Source organism: Protopterus annectens, chromosome 7.part0 (assembly GCF_019279795.1).
Source record: "Protopterus annectens isolate FY-2018-M chromosome 7.part0, PAN1.0, whole genome shotgun sequence".
Taxonomy (NCBI): domain Eukaryota; kingdom Metazoa; phylum Chordata; order Ceratodontiformes; family Protopteridae; genus Protopterus; species Protopterus annectens.
In genome coordinates, this window is record NC_056739.1 from 446,393,743 (window position 1) to 446,416,478 (window position 22,736).

At 37.6% G+C, this 22,736-nt stretch overlaps 1 protein-coding gene across 1 annotated transcript in view; it reads right to left on the reverse strand.

Moving 5' to 3' along the window:
• The window catches only part of TNK1 (tyrosine kinase non receptor 1), a 368,229-nt gene that overhangs the window by 79,940 nt on the left and 265,553 nt on the right, over positions 1-22,736 (reverse strand). Inside the window, exons 6-10 of the mRNA XM_044077026.1 lie at positions 21,198-21,350; positions 17,260-17,537; positions 15,603-15,729; positions 8,910-9,056; positions 8,712-8,806 (exon numbers count right to left, since the gene is read on the reverse strand). Of these exons, the coding sequence (XP_043932961.1) occupies positions 8,712-8,806; positions 8,910-9,056; positions 15,603-15,729; positions 17,260-17,537; positions 21,198-21,350 (800 nt within the window). The remainder of the gene's footprint in view (positions 1-8,711; positions 8,807-8,909; positions 9,057-15,602; positions 15,730-17,259; positions 17,538-21,197; positions 21,351-22,736) is intronic.

The window sequence follows — 22,736 nt, forward strand, 5'->3', positions numbered from 1 at the left end:
ATGAAGCAATGAACATGAAAGTGATCGCTACAAATCTCAAACAGAAAAAAGCACATGACGTGAAAAGTTATGCATTTTGATTGCAGAACAGAAGACATCACCTTGGGAATACTTAAAATGAAATAGGTTTAGGTAAAAGAATTAAAACAAAGAAATGGCAATCAGCATAGGTTTGTAGCTGCCGGTCAAACTTGATATAGCTTTATGACTGGATTACAGCAGGAATTGACAAGGCAGTGCTGGTAGACGTAGTCTAAGCAAACCACAGAAGCCCTTTGGCTCTCTGAGTAATAGGTAAACTGGAGGAATTAGGAGTAGGACCAAGACTTGTCAACTGGGAAGCTGCATGTTTGCATGGCAGGGTACAGATGACTGCAGTGTGAAGGAAAATATCAGAATGAGGGAAGTGACTAGTTGAGTATCACAGGAGTCTGTCCTGGGGTCCAGTAATCTACAATTTGCTTGTTGCATACATATCAAAAGGAAAAGAGAACAGGATTAAACTCTTTGCTGATAACAACTGATAATACAAACCTAGTTGTAACGGGGAAGGATGCTAGGAAGAATACAGAAAATAATCTGGAAAGGCTGAAAAAATGGGCAGAAAGGTGTCAGTTAAGGTTTAATATAAACACATTCAAAGTACTGCACTTTAGGCTAACTGAATAGAGTGGAAACGGATGACAACAGAGTATAAAAAAGTAAACAGGAGCATTGCTCACACCTGGAATGGACCACCATGTGCGAAGTAAGGGGACAGTGGCAGCAGCAGCAAACAAAACAATGGGATATATCCTCGAGGGAACAGAGACAAAAAGCAAAGCAGTAATGCTTCTGCTCTACAATGCCCTCGTCAGACCACACCTTCAGAATCATCTGCAGTTTTGGTGATCACAATGGTTAAGATATTTCCCTACCAGACTGATTAATTGACTAGGCCTGATTAATTGACTAGGCCTAAAATGACCCACAAGGGGAGTTAGCCTAGAACTAATCGATGAACATATAAAGAAAAGGGCATTTGGCTGCTCAAATAAATTCATATGAAAACTAAAAGAAAGTTCCAGAAGAAGAAGAGGATGGAATACGACTGCAGGCTAGAGAAGCTAGACCTCTTCTTAGTTAAAAACTGAAGAGACAGGGGGATATGACGTTGGTGCAAAAGATGACATCAGAGAGATGTAAGAGGGTCATTCTCAACAGGAAGTACAGATGGGAAAGATAAAGGGCACAAATTGTGGCGTAGAGACTGTCTACTCCATTCCTTTCCAGCAGTGCTTTTCTCATAGACAGTGTTCTGGTTCAATAGAATGGCCCACCATAAAGGGTGGTGGAGTGGGGATTTATAGAGGTATTTCAGAGAACATGGGACAGATGGAAAAAAGGTACATATGAAGGCAGGGGTGGAGGGGAGACATAGTGTTGTCAAACTTACAGTGCAGATTAGATAGACATAATTTCCTGCTGTCAAGAAAATATAATGCAAAACAAATAGTATTGACAGCGAAATGAAATCGAATCATAATGGCAGCCTCCATAAGGCCATTTTGATGTAACAAGAAATGAGAAAATATTAACCAGACTGAGGAAGGACATCAAGGAGAAGATTATGGCAGAATGAAAATTTCATTTTCAGTTGTTGGGTGTTTTAAGGTTATTGTATTTTACAATATTATTCCAATGCTTCCACTCTATGACTACCTCCAAGTCTGCCTTCTTACTCACTGACATTTATGGTATTATATCACGCACGTTGCAAAAGTCTAACTAAAGTATACCTACAACCCTTATCTGTCTGCACTGTCTTTGCTATGAACCAACGCAATAATTATATTGTTACAGTAAACCACATAGGGAAGGGAATTACTTGATGGGTAGAACTCTTTTGGTTCTGTTTCTGCTTTTACATTGCAGCAAACACCCATGAAATGGACTGAAGAACTGTTTGTCAGCTTGACTAAATATTCTAAAAAGATTAGCACTACACTTTGAACTCCGAAGACACTACAGACCTATATGGCATTAGATAAGGTTCTCTGCAGATTGTGAGTGGTGGAAAAAGCTTGCATGGGAGAAATGGGAGCTAACTTTCATCACCAATGCAGAGGAATGCAGGATAATTTCAACCATGATATTTGCAAAGTTACCGGTTGGATATTTTTCAAAATTAGTTGATGATCAACGACTTTGTTTCTTGAGACTATGGAAGAACTGAAAAAAACAATACTTCTTATATGGATTTTGATAAATGTATGTCCAAATTCAACGTGGGTATAAGGCAATCCGGATAAAGAAACAGAGCTTAGAAAAAGGTAAATGTTTATATGTGACCAAAATGATGATAGACGTGGCCATGAATTTGCCTGGAATTCTTCAGAATGTAATGTTAGATTTAATTTACAGTTCGGGGGGGGGGGGGCTAATTAAATTAAAAGAAATAGAAGTGGAAGTTTGAAATCTATTCTTAAAGATTATGTTTCTTCTGCATCTGCCTCTGTGACAACTGAAGGATGTTTGGTGGACTTGTATTTTCAGTCAGGGGATGAGTAGGGATATGCTAAGAGAAATAATTTGGTGCCTATTAATGATTCAAATAATAAAAGACTTGTGCCCCCCTTTGGTAACAAGGCCAAGCAGAATGGGGTTATAAGGGCAGAAGGAGTGGAAGAAAACATGGATATAATAAGAGGATTGAAGAGCATTCAGGCATCAGTGTAATTTCTGTAAAGGAGGATGTGTCTGATGTCAATAATTTAGTGTTAAATATGTCTCATGCTGTTTTAAATTACCTGTTCTAAAGACTTAAACCTTGCCTGTGATATAAACAGGACTTGATGGAGAGATAGGTATGTATCCCAGACACTACTCTTTCTATGGAACAGGCTCCCCATCCATGTGAAGCAGAGCTCCTCCCTAACCCAATTTAAGTGCAACTTAGACAACTGGATGGGAAACCAGAAATTCATCCCTGGTTTGGCACCTATGTCTCTAATGCATACGGGTAACCTGTAAATGGTTCATCTCCTAGCACCATGCTTACACTTATCAAGGGTGTCATAACTTGTCAGAGAATCAGGATGAATGGCTAGGCTTAAAAAGGCCCTTGTGGTCATTAGCCTAGTAAACACCTATGAACCTATGATGGAGAAGTTACATAAATAAAAAAAATAATGTTTGTCTTAAGCACATATATTGGAGAATGTGACACGGTGAAAGGCATAAAAACATTTTTAGGCTTTAGAATTTGAAATTTTGACATCACAGTGACGGAAGTATTTTTAATAACAATGATTTAGGGTCCTTTACTGTGATTCAGTTTCAATTCCATAAATCTAGGTTTTACTTCTCTAACCATCCTTTGCTATGATCATTACATCAAGCCATTATTAAAGATTTACATTTTACTAAAAATGTTTTCAAACATACCAATAGGACTAATTGGAATTTGGATTTTGATATTCTTGCAGCTTTGAAAAAATTAAAAGCACAAAATTAAGTTATTATTACACAGGGAGATACAGATGACAAAGTGGTAAAGCTGGGATTGGTTACTATATGAAGGAGTAGCCCTTAGACAATTAAATAATATTAAATTTTACACAATATTACCTAGTGATTTAACTTTTACATATAAAGGACAGATAAAGGAATGTGGAAAATGTTGGTTGGAACATGAGGTAATTTCTCTTTCCTAAATGTATCCTAAACCCCACATTTTTAGCTCTTGCCTAAGTTATATTAATGTTTGGATTGCTTCTCCTGGCTCCATTTTGTATCATGAAGAGGCTCTTTAACTGAATACATTTTGGAATTCCTTAGCATATGCCTGAAATCTTTTCTAACCCATGATAGGTCCTGATTGAAGGACACCACTAAACTTTTACAGTTAGTATCAGAAATTAATGTTGGTTGGCAGTGGCATTTTTGAATTTTGCAGTATGGATATAAATTGTTATACACATCTGATTCCCATAAGGGTGACTTGTGAACTTTACAATATTAGTTGAATTTTTCAAATCTATATTGTGGTGAATTTAATGATATTTACAGCTGAGCTAATAAAACTGGTTCTGACCAAAAATGTTTTCTATTTCAATGGAAATTGCTATCTGGAGCTGAATTATACAGTGACAGACTGAGCTATTCATGAGAATTTGCAATATAAAACTATCTGTGGTGTTAACAGGAAAAAACTTAAACCATGCTTGATACTTGAAGATATTTTTTGATGATATGTTACTACAGAAGGGCAAGTACATACAACTGCAAACATTTTGTACATATTTTAATGCAAATTACTTTGATGTTCAGTTTACATTTAAACCTGAGCTGTTCAGGATAGAATATTGAGATGTTCTCATTACTAAAACTTTGGATGGTAGTTTATATACTACAATCCACAGGAATCTTTTTCAAAGAATAAATACTTATGTTACAATAGTTGTCACCGTAAACATGTTGCTGAAAAACTTTCTGAGATACAGTATGTTAGGGCTAGGGATATATATGATACTGATGCTGAATATGATAGCATTTCTGAAGATTTGACATCCAGAATTCATTCAAGGGGGTATTGCTTGTCTAGACTACAGAAAGCACATGGTGCTGTTTCTAGATTATCTAGATTTAAATTAATGCAACAACTTATAAAACCAGTCTCTTCGAAATAAAAATTATTATTGATAAACACTGGTCAATGCTGTTGAACATTTTTTTAATCTGTTTTGGAGCAGAAATGGAATTTTCATTATAGAATACCTAGGAATTTGAAAGAGCATTTTTAGAATACAAAAAGAAAGACTTGATAAAGCAAACAAAGTTTAATAATTTGTTCTACCTCTTGTGGCAATTGTAAACATTGAGCTTAGTTTTACAACATCAAATACATCTAAATGTTTTTACATCAGACATTTGATCAAGTGTAAGGCCACTAATATCATTTATTTAGCACAGTGTAAATGTGGCACCTTTTATGTGGGGCAGACAAATCGCATCTTTGAACAACTAGTTTGTGATCACCTTAGCATCATAAAAAAGGGAATAAAATGCATTATTCAGTTACACTAAAGAATATACTGGGGCAATATTTAGATTTATAGAGACTGATCAAGTTTTCATCTCAGGCTGGGGATATATTACATGGAAAAGAAAAAAATATGGATATTTTGTGGGCTTTATTCAGGATTGGCTTGAATGATGTGTTTAAATAGCCATTTCTAAAAATTTGCATTAGTTATACTCATATTTTTATTTTCTCTTATATATTTTGCAAATTGAAGATATAATCAGCTGATTTACGTCATGTGATGTGGTTCATCTGAAAGTATAATATATATATATATATATCTGGCATTACCTTCCTCTTACAAATCTGCTGCGTGTTGAATCCAGTGCCCATTTTCAAAATTGTTCTCCTCAGCTGAGATTCCAAGACAGTCCTAACAATAAGGTCAGAATAACTGGCTGATATATTTAATCCTCTTTCCTGCTTCCACTCTTGTGAGTGTGAGTCATATTATTCCTTTCCAGGCCTTTTATTTTCTTAGAGCTTACATTCCTTGCAGTTTGGTAAAAGGGTTTATTGTTGGTTACTCCCAGCTTCCCCACAGCTGGCTTTAAAGTTAAAAGGTAACTCTCATTTGGCATTGGTTGCGACCATTTCTTTTTATGAAATAAACTGCTATCAAACCTGCTATCTCACATATTTCTTCTTAATGGATATGTTACCTCTTCCTTTGTTGCATCTGTGAATGCTGGGCAAATATATTAATTTAAAATCACTGTTTTTCAGCATCCTTTCTACCCATCTATTCTTACTGTTTCTCTTTGTTTCCTTTCTTTCCTTCTTTCTGTATCATTAAAAGGTTTCTTTCTCTTTCTGACTGAACTCTCTAACCTTTCTTCTGTCTGTACCTTTACCTTTATGGCCAACTTTGCTGTTTTCTTCTGCGTTCACCTGTTATGTCCTCTTGCTTCTTCTTATGTGCATCCATTCAATTCCTAAATGCCATCTCATTGGTAAGAAAAAACAGATTTGTTCACTACTTTCTGAGAGCATAATAGGGTCACACAATAATTTAGCTGTATAGGCTGATTTTATGTTGCTTCAGTGCTCAGTCATACTTTATTTACATCTGTTTGCTAAAACATTCTGAAAGCAAACTCCCAGTGTGTTAAAGTCTGCTCTCCCAAAGTCTAGAACCCTGATTCGATTGACAATTGACAGCAAGTGGCTCAGCTTTGTAATCACTTGTCCTAAGATGGCTGATCACTTCTAGGTCTGAGATTTGTCTCCCTCCTCAGTACTGTCCAATACTGCTTTTTCTTAAGTAGTAAAAATGTTAGGTGTCTGAGGCGTACCCCTTGTAGGCTGTAACATTGGCCATATAATTAAATGGGGCTGCAAGCAGTATCTTACAGCTGGTGCACAGCACATTAAAATTTCCACTTCATTCTTTTCTCATCTGAAGGATACCTCTTAACCTTTGTTGCATCTTTCCTCATCATGTAAAGGGACCATTTATTAAACAAACAAACAAAAAAAAACACTGAATGGAATGACCTATCACTTCAATCGCCCAGTGTGACCCACAGTGCCTCTCACCTTTCAGGTTTACTTGCTACTTCCTTTGCTTTCATCCTTCCTGCTATAAAGTGGATTGCACCTCTTATGTTTTTTCACTTCATCCTCCCTGTTCTTCCAATAAATTGGGTATCTAGGTGTGTTCAGGACAACCATACTATTTATACATCATTAATACAGTGGCATCTGAAGACAGACATAAGGTCATGTAGATATTTGCCCGGATCTGCACACATTATTTTAGATATAGACTTGATAATCTACTGTTCAATGGAAGGATGACTTTAGCATATTTTGAATCAATTACTTGAGATGGGCAACAAAGCAATTTGTGTTTCTTTACCACTGCCCTTTCATAAAGTAGTACAAGACTGGGCCAAGGGGAGATTCTAACCCCGGAATCCAGTGCTTTTTTTTCTAGGTGTTTGTTTTGCCTCCACTGCTGCTGGCTATCAAGCCTCCCCATAACAGCCTTAAGCCCATTTATTTCTTCTCCACTGGAGACAACTCATTACATGGTCCATCATCCAGACAGCCAGAGAGGTGGTTTGTGTCTGCTCTGGCATCCTGATAATGAGGGCATTTCTAATGGAGGCTCTAATTTCTCACCTCAGAAATACAGCTGGCTTAACCAGCATCCTGTATCAGTACTACAAACCAGTGCCCTACCCTCTCAGTTCTTCTTGATGACCAGATGCATAACAATTCCCCCAACCTCCTGCCCAGCCATTAGCATCCCATGTCTGTGCCTTGCCCCCCTCCCACTCTCTTTTCTCACATTTTATTGAATAAAAAAATCTTCTTAAAAACTGTAACAAATTGCTTGCTACAAATGTAACAACAGTTGATACAGTTTATTTCCTGCCTGCAAGGAGTACTACTGTGCTCATGTCTTAGTTAAATAAAAATGCTTTTAAATTGTAGCAAACTGCTTGTTACAAATGCAGCAATCAGTTGCTACAGTTTGTACCTTGCCTGCATGGAGCACAATGGCACTCATGTCTTAGTTTAAAAATAATTCTTCTTCTTCTCTTTAAACTCTAAGAAGCTCCTTTTTTACATGTAGCAAACAGTTAGCCACAGTTTATACCATGACTGCATGGAGCGCTGTGGTGCCCATGTCTAGTAAAAAGAAAAAATTTCTTCTTTTAAACTGTAGAAAACTATTGCTACAATATAGGCCACACATGGAGCACTACAGGACTCAAGTTTGACTGCAAATGCAACATCAGCTTCTAAAAGCTGGCATTGTCTTAATGAAATCCAGAACAACTGATTGCACTCCCCCAACACTCTGCATCCAGGGCAGTTGCCTCTCTTGCCCCACCCTAGATATGCTACTGCCTCACCTGGTGGTTCAAGTGAAGAGCTGCTTCCCTATGGGGTGTCCTACTCCCTCCACATTTGTGTGTGCTTCCATTCACATGCTAAAGAGTATTACTGCTACCAGCTTTAGATCACCAAGCCCAGTTTCTTAGTCCAGGCCATTTTTGCAGCAGTGCAAGCCCTCACCTTTATGGAGGTGATCAGCCAGCCACATTTCATCTTTGCATCTGCCAAAATGAGCACGCCAATATCTTCTCCACCTGGGTCTTCCATGACTCAAACAGTCAGGCTTTACTTCTCTGTGCTGCAGAGCTGGGCATGCCCAGATTCAGTTCCTTCTCTACCTTACAGCAAGCCTTCCCATGGGTTCCAACAACAAAAATGTATATCTTTGTATTGTGGTGAATTAAATCCCATCTGTAACCTGTGCATCCACCCTGAAAGTTGGAAAAGATCTAAAAGTATTAGCATTGTAAACACATAAGCTGATCATGATTTACAATATTACCTTGATCTTAGCTTGTTATCTGACACAAATATACTACACAGAACACATCTCAGTACTGAATCCAGAAATACTTCACCTCTTTATGTTATGTTTTTTTTTCTGCTCAGAAGATCTCACATAATTGATACTTCTAGTTTCAGTGTGATAGTTTACTATGTGCCAGTCCGGCCCCAGTCACATCAGAAAGCAAAAGCCATTAGATAATAACAATATACAACTGGTGTCCTTTACAACAGCTGCAGGGTTACCTCATGATTACAAGAAAGAAATGGAGAAAACCTGATAATTACTCACCCTCCATCAATGACTGTGATGACATCATTGCTGTGGAAGCGCAGTTTACCAGGTTCATTCAATTCCTGCAGGGCTCTCAGATCAAATGGCTGAACCTTGAAATCAGGAAACAAATAAATATTACTATCACATTATCAAACACAAAGAAAGAAAATGTTCTTGTTTGTACCTGTTCATTTTAAATTTACATGGTCTCACCTCCATTATTAGAGCAGATAGGGCATTAAATGTAGGCCTATTCTCTGGTTTGTGGGACCAGCATTTTTGCATGATGTTGTAAATGTTCTTTGGGCAGTCCTCAGGTTTTTCCAGTCTTTCTCCCTCTCGATCAATTTTTTGGAAAATCTAAAACAAAAAAGCGCATATTTAAAACCTGATATATTTTGCAGGACACACAACACTGAACTCTGACAGGCTGGTATGGTAGCATAATGGTTCTGACTACAAACAATGAAAGCCTAATGAAGTCATCACTAGCAGAAAATGCAGAATCCTTCATATCTCTGTTTGTTTTTTTTTTTTTTTTTTTTTTTAGCATGATAGACTACTTTAGTCATGCTTACAGTAAATATGTACAATTACGAATAATCAACTGGCAAAATAATATATTACATTTTAAAAGCAAAAATATAGATAAATAAATAAATAAATCAAAGCACTTCATGATTTTGAGAGTGCTTTATTTAGTTATTTCATTCATTTTTCTTGCTTATTTAAAAAATGTTTTCCCTAATTGTTTTATAAGCTATGTGCATCCCTGTATTCTGTCTGGTAACAAAAACACTCAGTGCTATCCCCTCCTGCTACTATTTTTAGGCATATATCTAAAATCTAAAATATATGTGAGTATAATGGTATCTGTAATTCTAACACAATCTTAGCCTCCAGGTGGCTTGCTAAACAACTACAGTAGGCAAACAACACTTTATTCTTTGTTTAAATGTTTACGTTTAAAGTATTTCCTTTGATGCTCCAGTAGCAAAACTGATTAGTGTGTAACACTTATAAAACCGTACAAAGCAATGCAGGTTTTGTGAGTTCAAGCCTTGATGGACAGCAAGTTGTCTACAAGTTAGGCACTGATAGTATCACACCAGCAAAGGAAAAAGAAGGAATGAGGCAGAGTAGCCTCAGACTACCTTGTCAGTGACATGAAGAAAATGTAGGGGAAGGGCAGTGAAAGTTTACATAAAAGATGGGACAAAATATAAGGTAACACAATCTTAATATCATCACTGCTAAAGTAAAAGTGAAATATAACTCTAGAAAAATAATGATTCACAGGATTTCTCTCTTTTGTTATTTTTTTCCTTCTTTACATGCTAATTTTTCTGTCTTGTATGCAATAGTTAGTATATGCTGTTTTGCATTATATTTTATTGTGCTATATGACAACTTGTAAGATTTGTTAACTGTGGACCTTTTCTCCCTCAGCCTCTGCATTAAAGGGGGCCAGACTGTCATGGCCCAGTCAGACTTTTCTGGTAAACAAATGTTAATACTATAAACACAAGAAAGTTCAGGCTCAGCGTTGTAATTAAAAATAATGGAAGTGAAAAAGGTAAGCATGGTGATAGTTGTACTTTAGGCAGATGATAGGGAAAGCTAGTCACTGGATCTCACCTTCTCACATACTACCCCCCCCCCATACACATCAGAGAAGGAAGACAGTCAGCTGATTGACAGACTGAAGAAATGGGTACAAAAAAATCTGACCGCAGGTGTCAAACTCCCTGTTGTAGACAAGTCCAATCATGTATTCATGGTAGATATGAAAAGGGTCTTGTTAGAAACTCTAATTAAGAAGAATTTGTTCAAATGGTTCAAGGGCAGTAGTTAGCATTGTTGCCTCACAGCAAGAGGTTCTCCCATTCGATTCTTGGCTGGAGCACCTTCTGTGTGGAGTCTGCATGTCCTCCCTGCGGTCGAGTGACATTAAAGACATGCAGGTATTTGTGTGTGTAAATTGGTGTTCCTTCATTGAAGGTTGGGAATCGGGCTATCAGCTCAGCACCGTAAAAAAGCCACTGCCAATCATTAGCAGACCGGAGTTCCGGTGCGGCTACCACTAACTGGGAAAAGCCGAAAGACATTACTTTTTGTTCAAATGGTTCAAGAAGGTACCACACAGAACAGAACAAAAGTCCTAATGTAATTTTCATTGGATCAGATGAAGTTTAGAATGCAGAGGTGAAATATACTTTAGCCAATGAAGACCATTCCATAAACCACAGGCACACAAAAGATAATCACATTTTCACAAAATGGTTTTCCTTAGACCAGAGGAGCTCCACAGGAAAATATCAGAGGTGTGGGATTATGGAAAGATGTACGGCAAACAGCTGAAAGTAGAAATAACTGGAAGACTGGGGAGAAATGGATGGGGTAAATAACCTGTGGATCTGATCCAGGGACAGTATCCTGAAAGCTATGTACAAGTATGCTAAAAAGGAGGAAAAAGAAGCTCTTAAGAAGACAAAACTAGGTGAGTACTGGCAGTCAAGGGAGTACTCAAAATATGTCATTCAAAATAAGAAAAGAAACATGTCAGAGAAACTGAAGCAGGTCTGTACATAGGGGGACATAATATCATTAACCCATCCCAATTAATCTACATGAAATTTATCAACAACCAGAACATTTAAATCTGCAAAATGTTGTACACCAAAGGTGGCAACACACAACATATCACACGACATTCCTTAACTTTTTCCCTGATGAAGGGCAAGTCTTCACACCCCTGATCTCTATGAATGTCCCACTGTAAAATGATATAAATTTGGAGAAAATGGAAAAGGTGGAAAGCAGTGCATAACTTACCTTCTCCTTCTTCTCCACCTCCATTTCATCATCAAGTAGAGGAACCCACAACCTTTCTCAAGTGATGTTTTGCGACTAGTTAAGAAGAATATAATGTAGGACAGGCTTCCCATGCAAAGGCATTGAAGGATATGAGAAACAGGTAAGAATGACTAAGGCCAGTATGCAGCAGAAACTAGCCAAGGGAATAAAGTGAAATGAAAGAAAACTCCTTCAAATTCTGTTCATAGTGGTAGAGCTAGAAAATAGATCTAAATGGGTTAATCAGGGATTTGGGGAGGCAGACACGACCAGGAAATCACGGAAGCACTGCGTGAGTTTTCTGTGTCAATATACATGAAAGGAAAAAAAAAGGAGGAGTGTAATGCATGGTGGGCAAAAAAAAACAGAGGTTGTAACAGATGGACCAATAGAGGTGGAGAGGGCAGAAAAGGAACTGACTGCAGTACTAAAACAAACTACAGGGCACAGACTGGATACTGGTCGCAGGACTTAAAAGTCTAACAAGTACTATGGCTGGAACACTGAAGAGATCTTTATCATATCTCTAGGCAGCAAAGAAGTACAGGATAAATGGAAAATCATTCCAATCACCACTTTCTCCACGTAACTACAGTTTTATTATCCTGATAAAAGTGGAAGAGGAGGCAATGAAAACAATGATTTCTAAAGGACAGCATACTTCAAGAACTAGTGCAACTTGATTTTACTGCCAATCTAAAATCCTGCAGTTCTGTAAGTACAGCAGAGCTGAAAGAAGAAGCACCAAGACATGTGGTCTGTTGTATATGTACACCGATAAAGAACAGACATTAACATGACTGGGTAGAAGACATTAGACACGAGATGTAGTGATACAGCCTGGCTGGACTGAGCTGAGAAAAAGCTGCACAGATTCACCATGCGGGATCATCACCTACAAAGCAAAGAGCTGACCCTGGATGTAGCACCACCAGTGTAGAAAGCAGGAGTGAGACAGTAGGAATGAATACACACTAGCAACAGAAACAGGCTGTTGGGGCATGTTGGCCTCAGCTTCATGGTCTATCTTTACTGTCACTTTCCATGCCTGCTGATACATACAGGTAAATTCTGATGATGGTCTCATTAGTTTTGCATGTAGCTTAACTGCTTCTTCACTGTTAGCATCTGCCACTGGGTCCCTAGGGTTACTGCTATAACAATCACCAATCACATTTCCACAGCAGCTTCCTGCAACAACCTCAGCTATTGAGATTCTGAACAGAGTCCATTCAGACTCCATGCTCATGGACCCCCCCCCCCCCCATAAGGGAAAATCTAATAGAGAGTTGAAAGTTAAATCTTTATGGACACAGAATCATCTGAAAGGCATTTCCAGGATACCCTCACTACATTTGTTTTTTCCTTGGTATGTCCAGACACTGTTCTGCCACTCTGACCCATCCTACTACCAAGAAGTGATCAGCTAAAAGTTCAGCACCAAGATCACATTGCATATAGAAATATAATTGTATACATAGAAATATTTTATATATATATATATATATATATATATATATATATATATATATATATATATATATATATATATATAAAACAAGTTTGAACCTCATATTGCCAAGACCATATGTTCGAACTTGTAAAAGTTTGATCGGACTGAATGGAGATCTCCGTACAGTGCGGAACAGGATGATTTCGCTTTTCTGCAATGTAGTGCAAACTCAGAGTTGGCATATTTAAATAAGGGGGTGTGGGGGGTGCCGGTGGACATAGCCCCCCTGCTACAGATGTTTAGTTTTGTTTTTTGTTGTTTTTTTTTTTACTTTTTTCCTCAATGTTTGAACGTTTCCAACTTCGAACATATGGTCTTGGCCATTTGTGGTTCGACTTTGTAAAGGTTTGATTTACTGAAGTAGATCCATATATATATATATATATATATATATATATATATATATATATATATATATATATATATCCATATAAATAATGCTGTCAAAAGTATGGACCAACTACTCAGTTTCATTACTGTGTACATCTAGGTGGTTAGCAAAAGATCTAGCCATATCCTGAGGTAGTGCTCTGGTGAGGTCTTGAACACATATAAAGAGAGCAGATTCACACACTATATATTTAATGCTGATGGAATTGACAAAGCTAAGATCCCTCCCCCTAACACTGTCTTGGTATGGGAAAGTGTCTTATTAAAGGAAAACTCAACCCTTCCTTCATGTCTGCTACTAACCTGTAGAACCAGATGAACTAATCACTACATTGAGATAAATAACTTAGAACATAAACAGAAAGTTATGGAAATAAATACTTGCAACAGCCTGTGTCCTTGTCCATATTTCCAGAATCCATGTTGTTATATATTGTGCTAGTGAGAGAGAGAGAGAGAGAGAGAGAGAGAGAGAGAGAGAGAGAGGATGCAATACAGTCAGTGAGCATGTGTCCCTCATGGAAACTATACTGATCAAAGTAAATTGTATTCTTGCTGTTTCTGACATTTATGCATTTGATCATTTCTAGTATATCTGACAAGGACAAATAGACATCAGATAGGGCAACATGCCAATTACATGGAATGGTGACAAGAGAGTCTTATGGTCTTTTTAACTAGGTAAAATTTTATATCTTGCAGCTACTTCCATATGCTTGTCTTATCCTTCATTTGCTTTCTCCCAAGGAAATCTGAACTCCGTCTTATGACTTGTAAAATAACATTATCTCAGTCAATGCATTCCGGGGCTCTACCACCTTCTCATCAAAGAAATGTTTTCCTATGTCTAGAATGAAATATCCTCTGTCTAGGTGTTTCAAATGTCACTTTTTTCATTCCGCTGCTCTCCCCTTCAACTTCAGGTCCTCCTCATGACTACATATGCATGGTGTGGGATCAGTATAACAAATGATGAAATATACAGTCCCTAATTGTTTCTCTCTGCCTTTAAAAGCCAAATAGTTCAATATCTAATATGAATGCCAGTTTCTTCCTTACCTAGTATGGTAATTATAAAAACAATTACTATAAATCACAATGAATTGCTTTCTCTCTCTCTCTGTCTCAGGTTACAGTACCATATTACTGTGCCAATGTCTTTAAATACTTCAGTGTTGGTGTCAGAAGAAATCTAAAAATGCTCTGTCATAAATATGGCACCATTCTAAATAGCACAGATATTTGAAATATAAAATTACTTTCTATCTCCAGTTTCACTTTAGCTAATGTTTAGGTTGTCTGGACCTTTGTACTGACTTCATATTTTATATCTATATGATGACTGGTCAATAACCCATTCAAGCTGCCCGGAACATGGTAGCACCACAGAGTCTACTGCAGTATGACGTGTCCCTCATTTGGACACAGTAGTCTTGTCGCAACAAGCTTATTTCAGTATTCAGGAGATTCAGGAGAGAGGCTTGCCGGTGATTGCTGCACTATAGGCAAGGTATGATTTTTTCCTTTATGTTTGCTCAAACTTTGCCCTAGAAGCCAAATTCCAATGTATGAATGAAGGCTATGGGCAGGTATGTTTCTGTATTTCCAGTCCCACTAAGTATGGCTTTCAGTGCCATTATAAATACTTATGAGTCTACTGTCTTAAAACATACCACTTCAATATCACTTATAAAGGGGATAGATGCCAGTTTGCCAATTTTTAACTATTTTTGCTGTACTGTTTGTTATTCATGTTGGATATAATACGTGCTTTGTGGAAAAACACCTAAATAACTTAAAGTAGAATGAAGCATTCCCTACCCAGTATCCCTTCCCTAAGGAAGAAGCAGACCTTGGCAGTTCAGATTCTCCCTGACTGAGCTGGTTCTCTAGAACACGAGCTGCTATGTGAATTGAGGTCACTGGTAAAACAGGTGGGCATAGTACATCTATAGCAGTGGGCTAGCATAATTTCATTACTTTCCTATACAGTGGTACGGCAGCTATACAAGGTACACTGGAAAAAGCATACTTGAAAGGAAACTTACATTTGTCATACAGGTACACAACATAAACTGTACAGATAGATCTTAGATACATCTTCATTTATGGTCATTAATCATTATTTTTAATTTAAAGCTACATACCTGTCTACCATTGAGTCCCACCCATGGCTCTTGGCAGTATGAAAACATTTCCCAGAGGGTCACTCCAAACATCCAAACATCTGAAGCGTGTGTGAAGGCTCCAATTTTCAAGCTTTCAGGTGCACACCTAGTGGAAGACATTGATGTATAAACAATGCAGAAAGTGCCAAACAAGCAGATGAACATACATACTGTTATGCATAAGTGGAGTAGTGACATTGTTCAATGTTCAGATTTGTGAAACCTTGAATGCATTATGTGCCGGTGATGTGAAGATCATGGCCAGTGACTAGACATATACATGTTTTACTACATTAGAGCAACAGCAACAGCAGCCATGCTGAAATGACTGATTCATATACCTAAATTAAAAAAAACTATATAAACAAATTGGGGCGGTTACAGCTTCTCTCTTTTCATAAAATAAGATATTAAGTAGTTTTATTCATTGTTGTGTTGTATGCAAAGGCCCTGCTTATTACATACCTTTATTCTGAATGTAGAACAGAATACAGAACATGAAGTACACTGGAACAGAATTCTTATCATGATTATAGTTCATAGGTTCATGAGTGTGTACTAGGCTTATGGCCCTGTGGCCTTTACAAGCCTAGCCATGAGATTACCCTGGCATAGTGCCACCCAACCTTAGTTCCTAGTGCCTCTGTTGAGTAGAGCCACTGGTGTTATCTCTAGTGTGTGGCCTTACAGCCTCTTTTAATTACCTGTAAGAACTGTTGCCATTTCCAGGCATGCCTATGACCCACATTCTGAATGAACAATTACAGAGTGCACTTGTAGAACCATTTGCATACGTAAGATGAATTTCATGTAATACCTGGAGTCTACCTGAATTTTCATAAAAGAGTTCAGAGATATAGAAGTTTATTATGTCTTAGATTAATCCTTCATTAGCTTCTCTACAGCTAATAATTTATTTGGTTTTGATGCAGCAATTCCACTGGGTACAGTGTGTCCCTTCATGAAAGTAGGCCTGCATACTATATTTTTAATGGATTTGTTTAGGGGTAGATGAGCTTGTCTGAAGGCCATTTTTCAGCCAAGATCTGAAACAAAAAGCTAGAACACATCAGAACTAGAGTCCACTAACAGCAGTAGTGAAAATTAGTCCAGGAACAAAACAGAATATCGGATTCCTAGCAGAAATAAAGCAGTACCAGTGAGACAAGGCTTGAAAGATGAAGTAAATGTATTCTAGCTCCTTAGATGTATGGCAAGTAACAGAAAATTGTTATGCAGTGTTTATAAAATATGATGGCAACACTTAATACAAAGGACAGAACATCTGAAGGCTAAGAGACAGCTGTTTTATTTATAGCACACAATAAATGAACTGACAAACAGAAGATGATGCAAAATAAAAAAATCAACTTGGGTACAATCTAAGCAGAGAAACCTAAATAATAACCTTCTGAAAATGCACTTAATTTGAGACACAGTATCCTGGAGAACGTCTACAGGGATTGTTGCAACTGTTCAGAATGAGCAAGTTAGATGCAACATGCAAATAAAGCAAGACAGCAGTGGACAACAATATGACATTTGCAGTACAGAATCAATTAGCTTTGTACAGATGAAGAATGCAACAGTTTACAGCACAAAAAAACAAAACAAAACTGTAGCTGATGCATCTTACCATGGGAAAGGAATCATGCGATGAGGTGACATAATGTAATGATCCGATTCACTAGACAGTGCCCTCATGAGTCCAAAATCTCCAATTTTAACCATGTCTTCAGATGCTAGCAGGATATTTCTCGCAGCGAGATCTCTATGAATGAAATGCTTGGATTCTAAGTAAGCCATGCCTGCGACAACCTGTGTAGCATACTGCCAGAGCACCTGGATTGAGAAGTTTGCATACCTTGCTCTCAGGTAGTCAAGGAGGGCCCCAAGAGGTGCCAGCTCTGTCACCTGCAGTAAGGAAAAATGTTAATTAATGGTTAGTTGTGTGGTGTGTTTAGGCTACATTGATTCCAAAACACTTAAAATGGTTTCTATACTTGAAAGGTCTGATATAAAGAGGTCCCTCTTCAGGAACTATTAGAATTTCCACTGAAGACATAATAATTAATCACCTATGGCATAGGTTGTACTGGTTACAGCAGATGATCCTTATTCAGACAGATCAATTCCCACTCAGTTCATGGGCATGAATATTATAGCATCAGTATAGTGAAAATGATGAATTACATAACTCAGAAAAAACATAGCCTAGACAGTATTATATGAAAAAATACTCTGTTGTACTGTAAGGTGGTATTACATTACTAAATCTCACAACTGCAAATATTTCACCTATAGAATTTAAAAGGTAGTATGTTGAACAGCACTGAAACTGCAAAACTTAAAAAAGTTAATAAATGGTACTGCTTCAGAGGATAAATACTCTCAGGCTTTGAAGAGACTGGTGTTGAAAACCTCCATCACTTATGCATTACAAAAGATAAACTCTAAAGAGAACTGCAAAAACAAATGCATATTTAAGCATTCTAAGGTGCTCCAGTAGCATTGTTGCTTCACAGCAGAGATGTTGCCCCGTACGATTCTCAGCTAAAGCGTCTTCTGTGTGGAGACATGCATGAAGGGACATACCTTCATTAAAGGCTGTGCATCACGACTGGCAACTCGGCACGTAAAAATCTTTTGCCAATCATTAGCGGACCGGAGTTTTGCTGTGGCGACACCTAACCAGGAAAAGCCGAAAGACACAACAACAACAACAACAACAACTTCAGTTATACTAACTTTTAGTGATGTAAGACATTTTAGAGGATCCATCAGTTTAAAAACACTTAAATTCCTAATTTTCACGAAAGAACTCCCTTACGGCTATAGTTAAAGATAAAATAATATATAAAATAGGTGTTGATGAGAAAGTCAGGCATGTAAGCTATGCTTCTCATGTTTGTGAAGCTTGTCTATGAATATTCTTTTGCAAATGGTGCCCAATAAGGTACAAGTACTTCAAATACAAGTAATGCTCATCTAATTAAAATTACAAAGAAGCTATACTGTTCTACAGTACTCAAGTAATGCCACTGACAGATGTAAAATGCAATAAGACTCAATAATTACATTTACTTAAAATGGGCAGAAAGATGGTATTCTGTCTTGTCAATGGACGGAATGAAATAAAGGCAAGGTCAAAGGCTGAAGCAGTATACTCATTGCACAGTGGTGGTCATCTTTAACACAAAAATTTTCTGTAAGAGTAATACAAAGCACGTATGTATTTAATATGCATTTATCAGGCAAAGAGTGGCAGAGTGCATCCATTGCCCTCCATGTTTGATTACTCGATATATTGTGCTTGGGGAGAAAGGTGCTCCTGCCCTTAACACTATATTTACTTCACAATGTACTTGGGTCGTGGGTGAAAAAGTGTCTCTGTTCCAGTCTTGTTACCTGGCAAAGAACAAAACAGGTAAACATGGTTAAAATATTAAAAAAAAAAAAATTAATGTGTAGTAGACTTTATATATTCACACTGGTTTATTTGTATGTATAACATGGGAATCCTGGGGGGCTGGACTCGTGCACACATGTGCATATGCGCACAGATGTATGCACACACACACACGCTAATACCGACACATGCATGCCTGCTCAAATACATGTTTCCATAATAAACTATAATTTTAAAAAATTGTAAAAAAAATATACTAACTACTTTTTCTGGCATGGTCTGTTCTTAAATGTTAGCACAACTATAACAAATACTGCAGATCAAATTCACTCTGATGATTCTAGAAAGTTTTACTTAACTGTAACCATTGGACCTTATAAGTACAAAAGGGTTGTCACAACCTATATAGGTGAGGAAGAAACTAGTCTACTTCTCTGTACCAAAATGTTTGAGCCTTTCACCAAGCTAATGATAGCAAGAACTTTACATAATTAAAATTGCCACAAGTCACGATATTTATCAGACTGTCCCAGCTACAGGTACAACTCACAGTGATTAGTACCATTGTAAACATCAGACCAAGAATGTTAGGCACCACAGATCTGTCATATGCAGCTCTGCATATGACAGGAATGCCATGCAAATTCACTTCCATACACATTACAGGACATCTAACATTTGCATGCATATCATAAGACTAAAGGATAGAAACCCTAAATAGATTCATATATGCAGCTGATAAGCAATCTCTGTAGAGTCCTTTACATACAGGTTGATCTCAGAATTGCCCTCCTTTAATCACATGGCTCCTGCTATTCTCCAGCAACTTTCTCTACAAAGGAGACTCCTGGAAGACTACTCTTCAGATTATGGAGCATCATGGAGATTATGGAGCAGTCCCTACCCAAACTGCAAACAGTCACACAGAAAGCCTTTTCCTCTGTTGAAACTTGGTTATCCGATGCCCAATTAATACTCAACCCAAACAAAACTAAACTACTCATCTTCCAACCCACCAAACATACTCAAAACAGCTCTCACTTTAACATCACAGCAAAAGACAACATCACTATACACCCAACAGAACACACCAAATTACTAGGAGTGGAAATAGACAATAAACTAAAATTTGACATTCACATATCCATGACCATAAAAAAAGTCCATAAAAAACTAGGAGCGTTATACAGAAATAAGTAACTTCTCACCAAAGCAGCAAAGATTTCAGTAGCAAATTCCCACCTTATCTCCACCCTACTTTATGCCTCTCCAATATATACCAACCTAAGGCAATGCGATCTAAACAAGCTCAAGACCTGTTACAACAAAATCATCAAATTTGCCACAGGGGCATCCTACTGCAGTCACCACTGCCTCTCACTTGCTGAATTGGGCTGGCTTGAACTCCTTCACCTCCTTCAATGGTATCAACTCTCACTCACCCACAAACTAGTAAACCATCCACTAAAAGTCCCTTCCCTCCAGAATCTACTCCAACCCTATCGCACCACCAGACCACTAAGATCCAGCAACACAAATCATTTACAGGTCACTAAAGCCAATAACTCTGTTGGAGAAGCACTATTTTCTTGCGCCATACCCAAATTATGGAACTCCCTCCCACCCACAATTACCTCCGTACCATCATGCACCCACTTCAAAACTTTACTAAAAGTGCACCTAAAAACATGCTGGCTATGTCCTTGCAACTCCCCCTCTAATATCACCAACCCCATCCACCCACTACCTTTCTTTCCACCCCACTAACTACCTTGATTATAGCAAGCTCGGATGCTCATAAGCCTAAATACTTATTATACATTAGGAACTTCTTATTGTAACAATTGTTAATGTCTGTTATGTACTTCACAGATGATAAAGATTCTAGTTGTCTACTGATGTACTATGTTCTTCATCTGTAACTCTGTTTGTAATTGTTAATTGCTATGTTGATCAAATTGTTAATTGCTATGTAAATCCAATGTAACTACTGTCTGTATATTTTAACTGTGGAGCTTTTCTCCCTGGGCCTCCGCTTTAAATGGACCTACATCCAGTCAAACACTCCCGGTCAACAAATGTAAATAAATAAATAATAAATAAATAAATCTACAGTTAGAACAAAACAGGATGAATTAACAAACAAGGTATAATAAGTAACTTACCATTCTTAAAGGTGGAGTTAGAACAAGTCCATAAAGTCGGATTAGGTTAGGATGGTCCAGTAAGTGCATTGTGTTTATTTCTTGAAGGAAGCTGTTTAAAGCATCTGAATCACCTGCAACATCATTCCGCAGATGTTTTACAGCGACACTCACCTAAACCCCAACAATAAAGCAAGAATGGAATAAACCTGAATTTGTTAGTTAAAAAATAATAACATGCAAAGTGCAGCTTTCCTCTATCCTAGTATGTATTTACCTACTTACAAAATACTCCCTGCACTGTTGCATATAAACAAAATGCCACTTAGCTGGTTTAATATTTATGTGGCATTTCAACACATTTCAGCATGTTAGACCTTCATAAAATCACATACTGCTTTCTTTTGGAATCTGTATCATCATCTCCTACATTTTATTCTATACTGAATTTTGGACTTTTGGCTCAGGGCAAAATACAAAATTAATTTCCCAGTACCACAACATCAAATTGGTGTATATGGGGGCATCATTACTCGTTTAATCTGATGGTAAAATTCCCCTTTACAGCCAACAAAATTGGGTACTTGCGTATTATTGCAACCAGATGAGAAGTGGCAGAATTCCTTATGCTTTCCATAAAACACTTTTCTTAACCTTAAAAGGGGTGTGTACACACCTAAGTACTATTTTGTCACAGTGGGTATGTGTCAGGAAAACGAGATGGTCAAATTTTCTGCTTGTGGGTGACATGCCTCATTACTTCTTTGAACTCTGCATTACTACACTGAATTAGAAATCATGCATTCCTCTTTGCAACCTTAGCAAAGGGAAGTTACACATTAATATTCCGTCTAAGTTTTCATGGCCAGTAATCATGAAAATCCAAGGTGCCTGAAAGGAATACTGAGTAATGGGCCAGCAATTCCTCAGGGAAAGCAGCCTTTCTCCCCAGCAGAACTCCTATGTAAGGCCCGTTACACTTTATCCCGCTTCACAGACAGACTACTGTTTATCTGAACTTGTTGATTCCAATGACCCAGTTACAATATAAACAACAAGGGCTGTAAATTGTAAAGGATTCCCAGAAATGTCTCCCAAATGTAACAAACAGACATTCTGGTCTCGCCTCGTACAGGGCTTTGAAATGGGCCGGTAGTATTGTTCGGAATGTGGTGAGTTTCATCCGCCTTAACATTACCGATGACTGTGTTGCGACACTCATCTGTATAGCTCGGGAAGGGATACCCATCAGGAAGAGGAATTGTGGCATTGTTCATCTTCCTATGTAAATAAAATATCTGACCAAATACTTAACAGTTTACACACCCCTTGTAAAGTAACCGCACACCGTTTTGCGAAAACATTACAAGTCATGCCGCTTCACAATCTGGTTGTGATAATACGTAAGTACCCAAAATTGTTGTATAACAAGGTACTGAAATGGTCACTTTTTTATCACATGATCACTGTATATTTAAAATAAAGTATTGCTTAGCACTGTGTTATTTCTGAAAATGCCTTTGTTTTCAAGATGAACACACTAAAACAAAGTTTCAATAA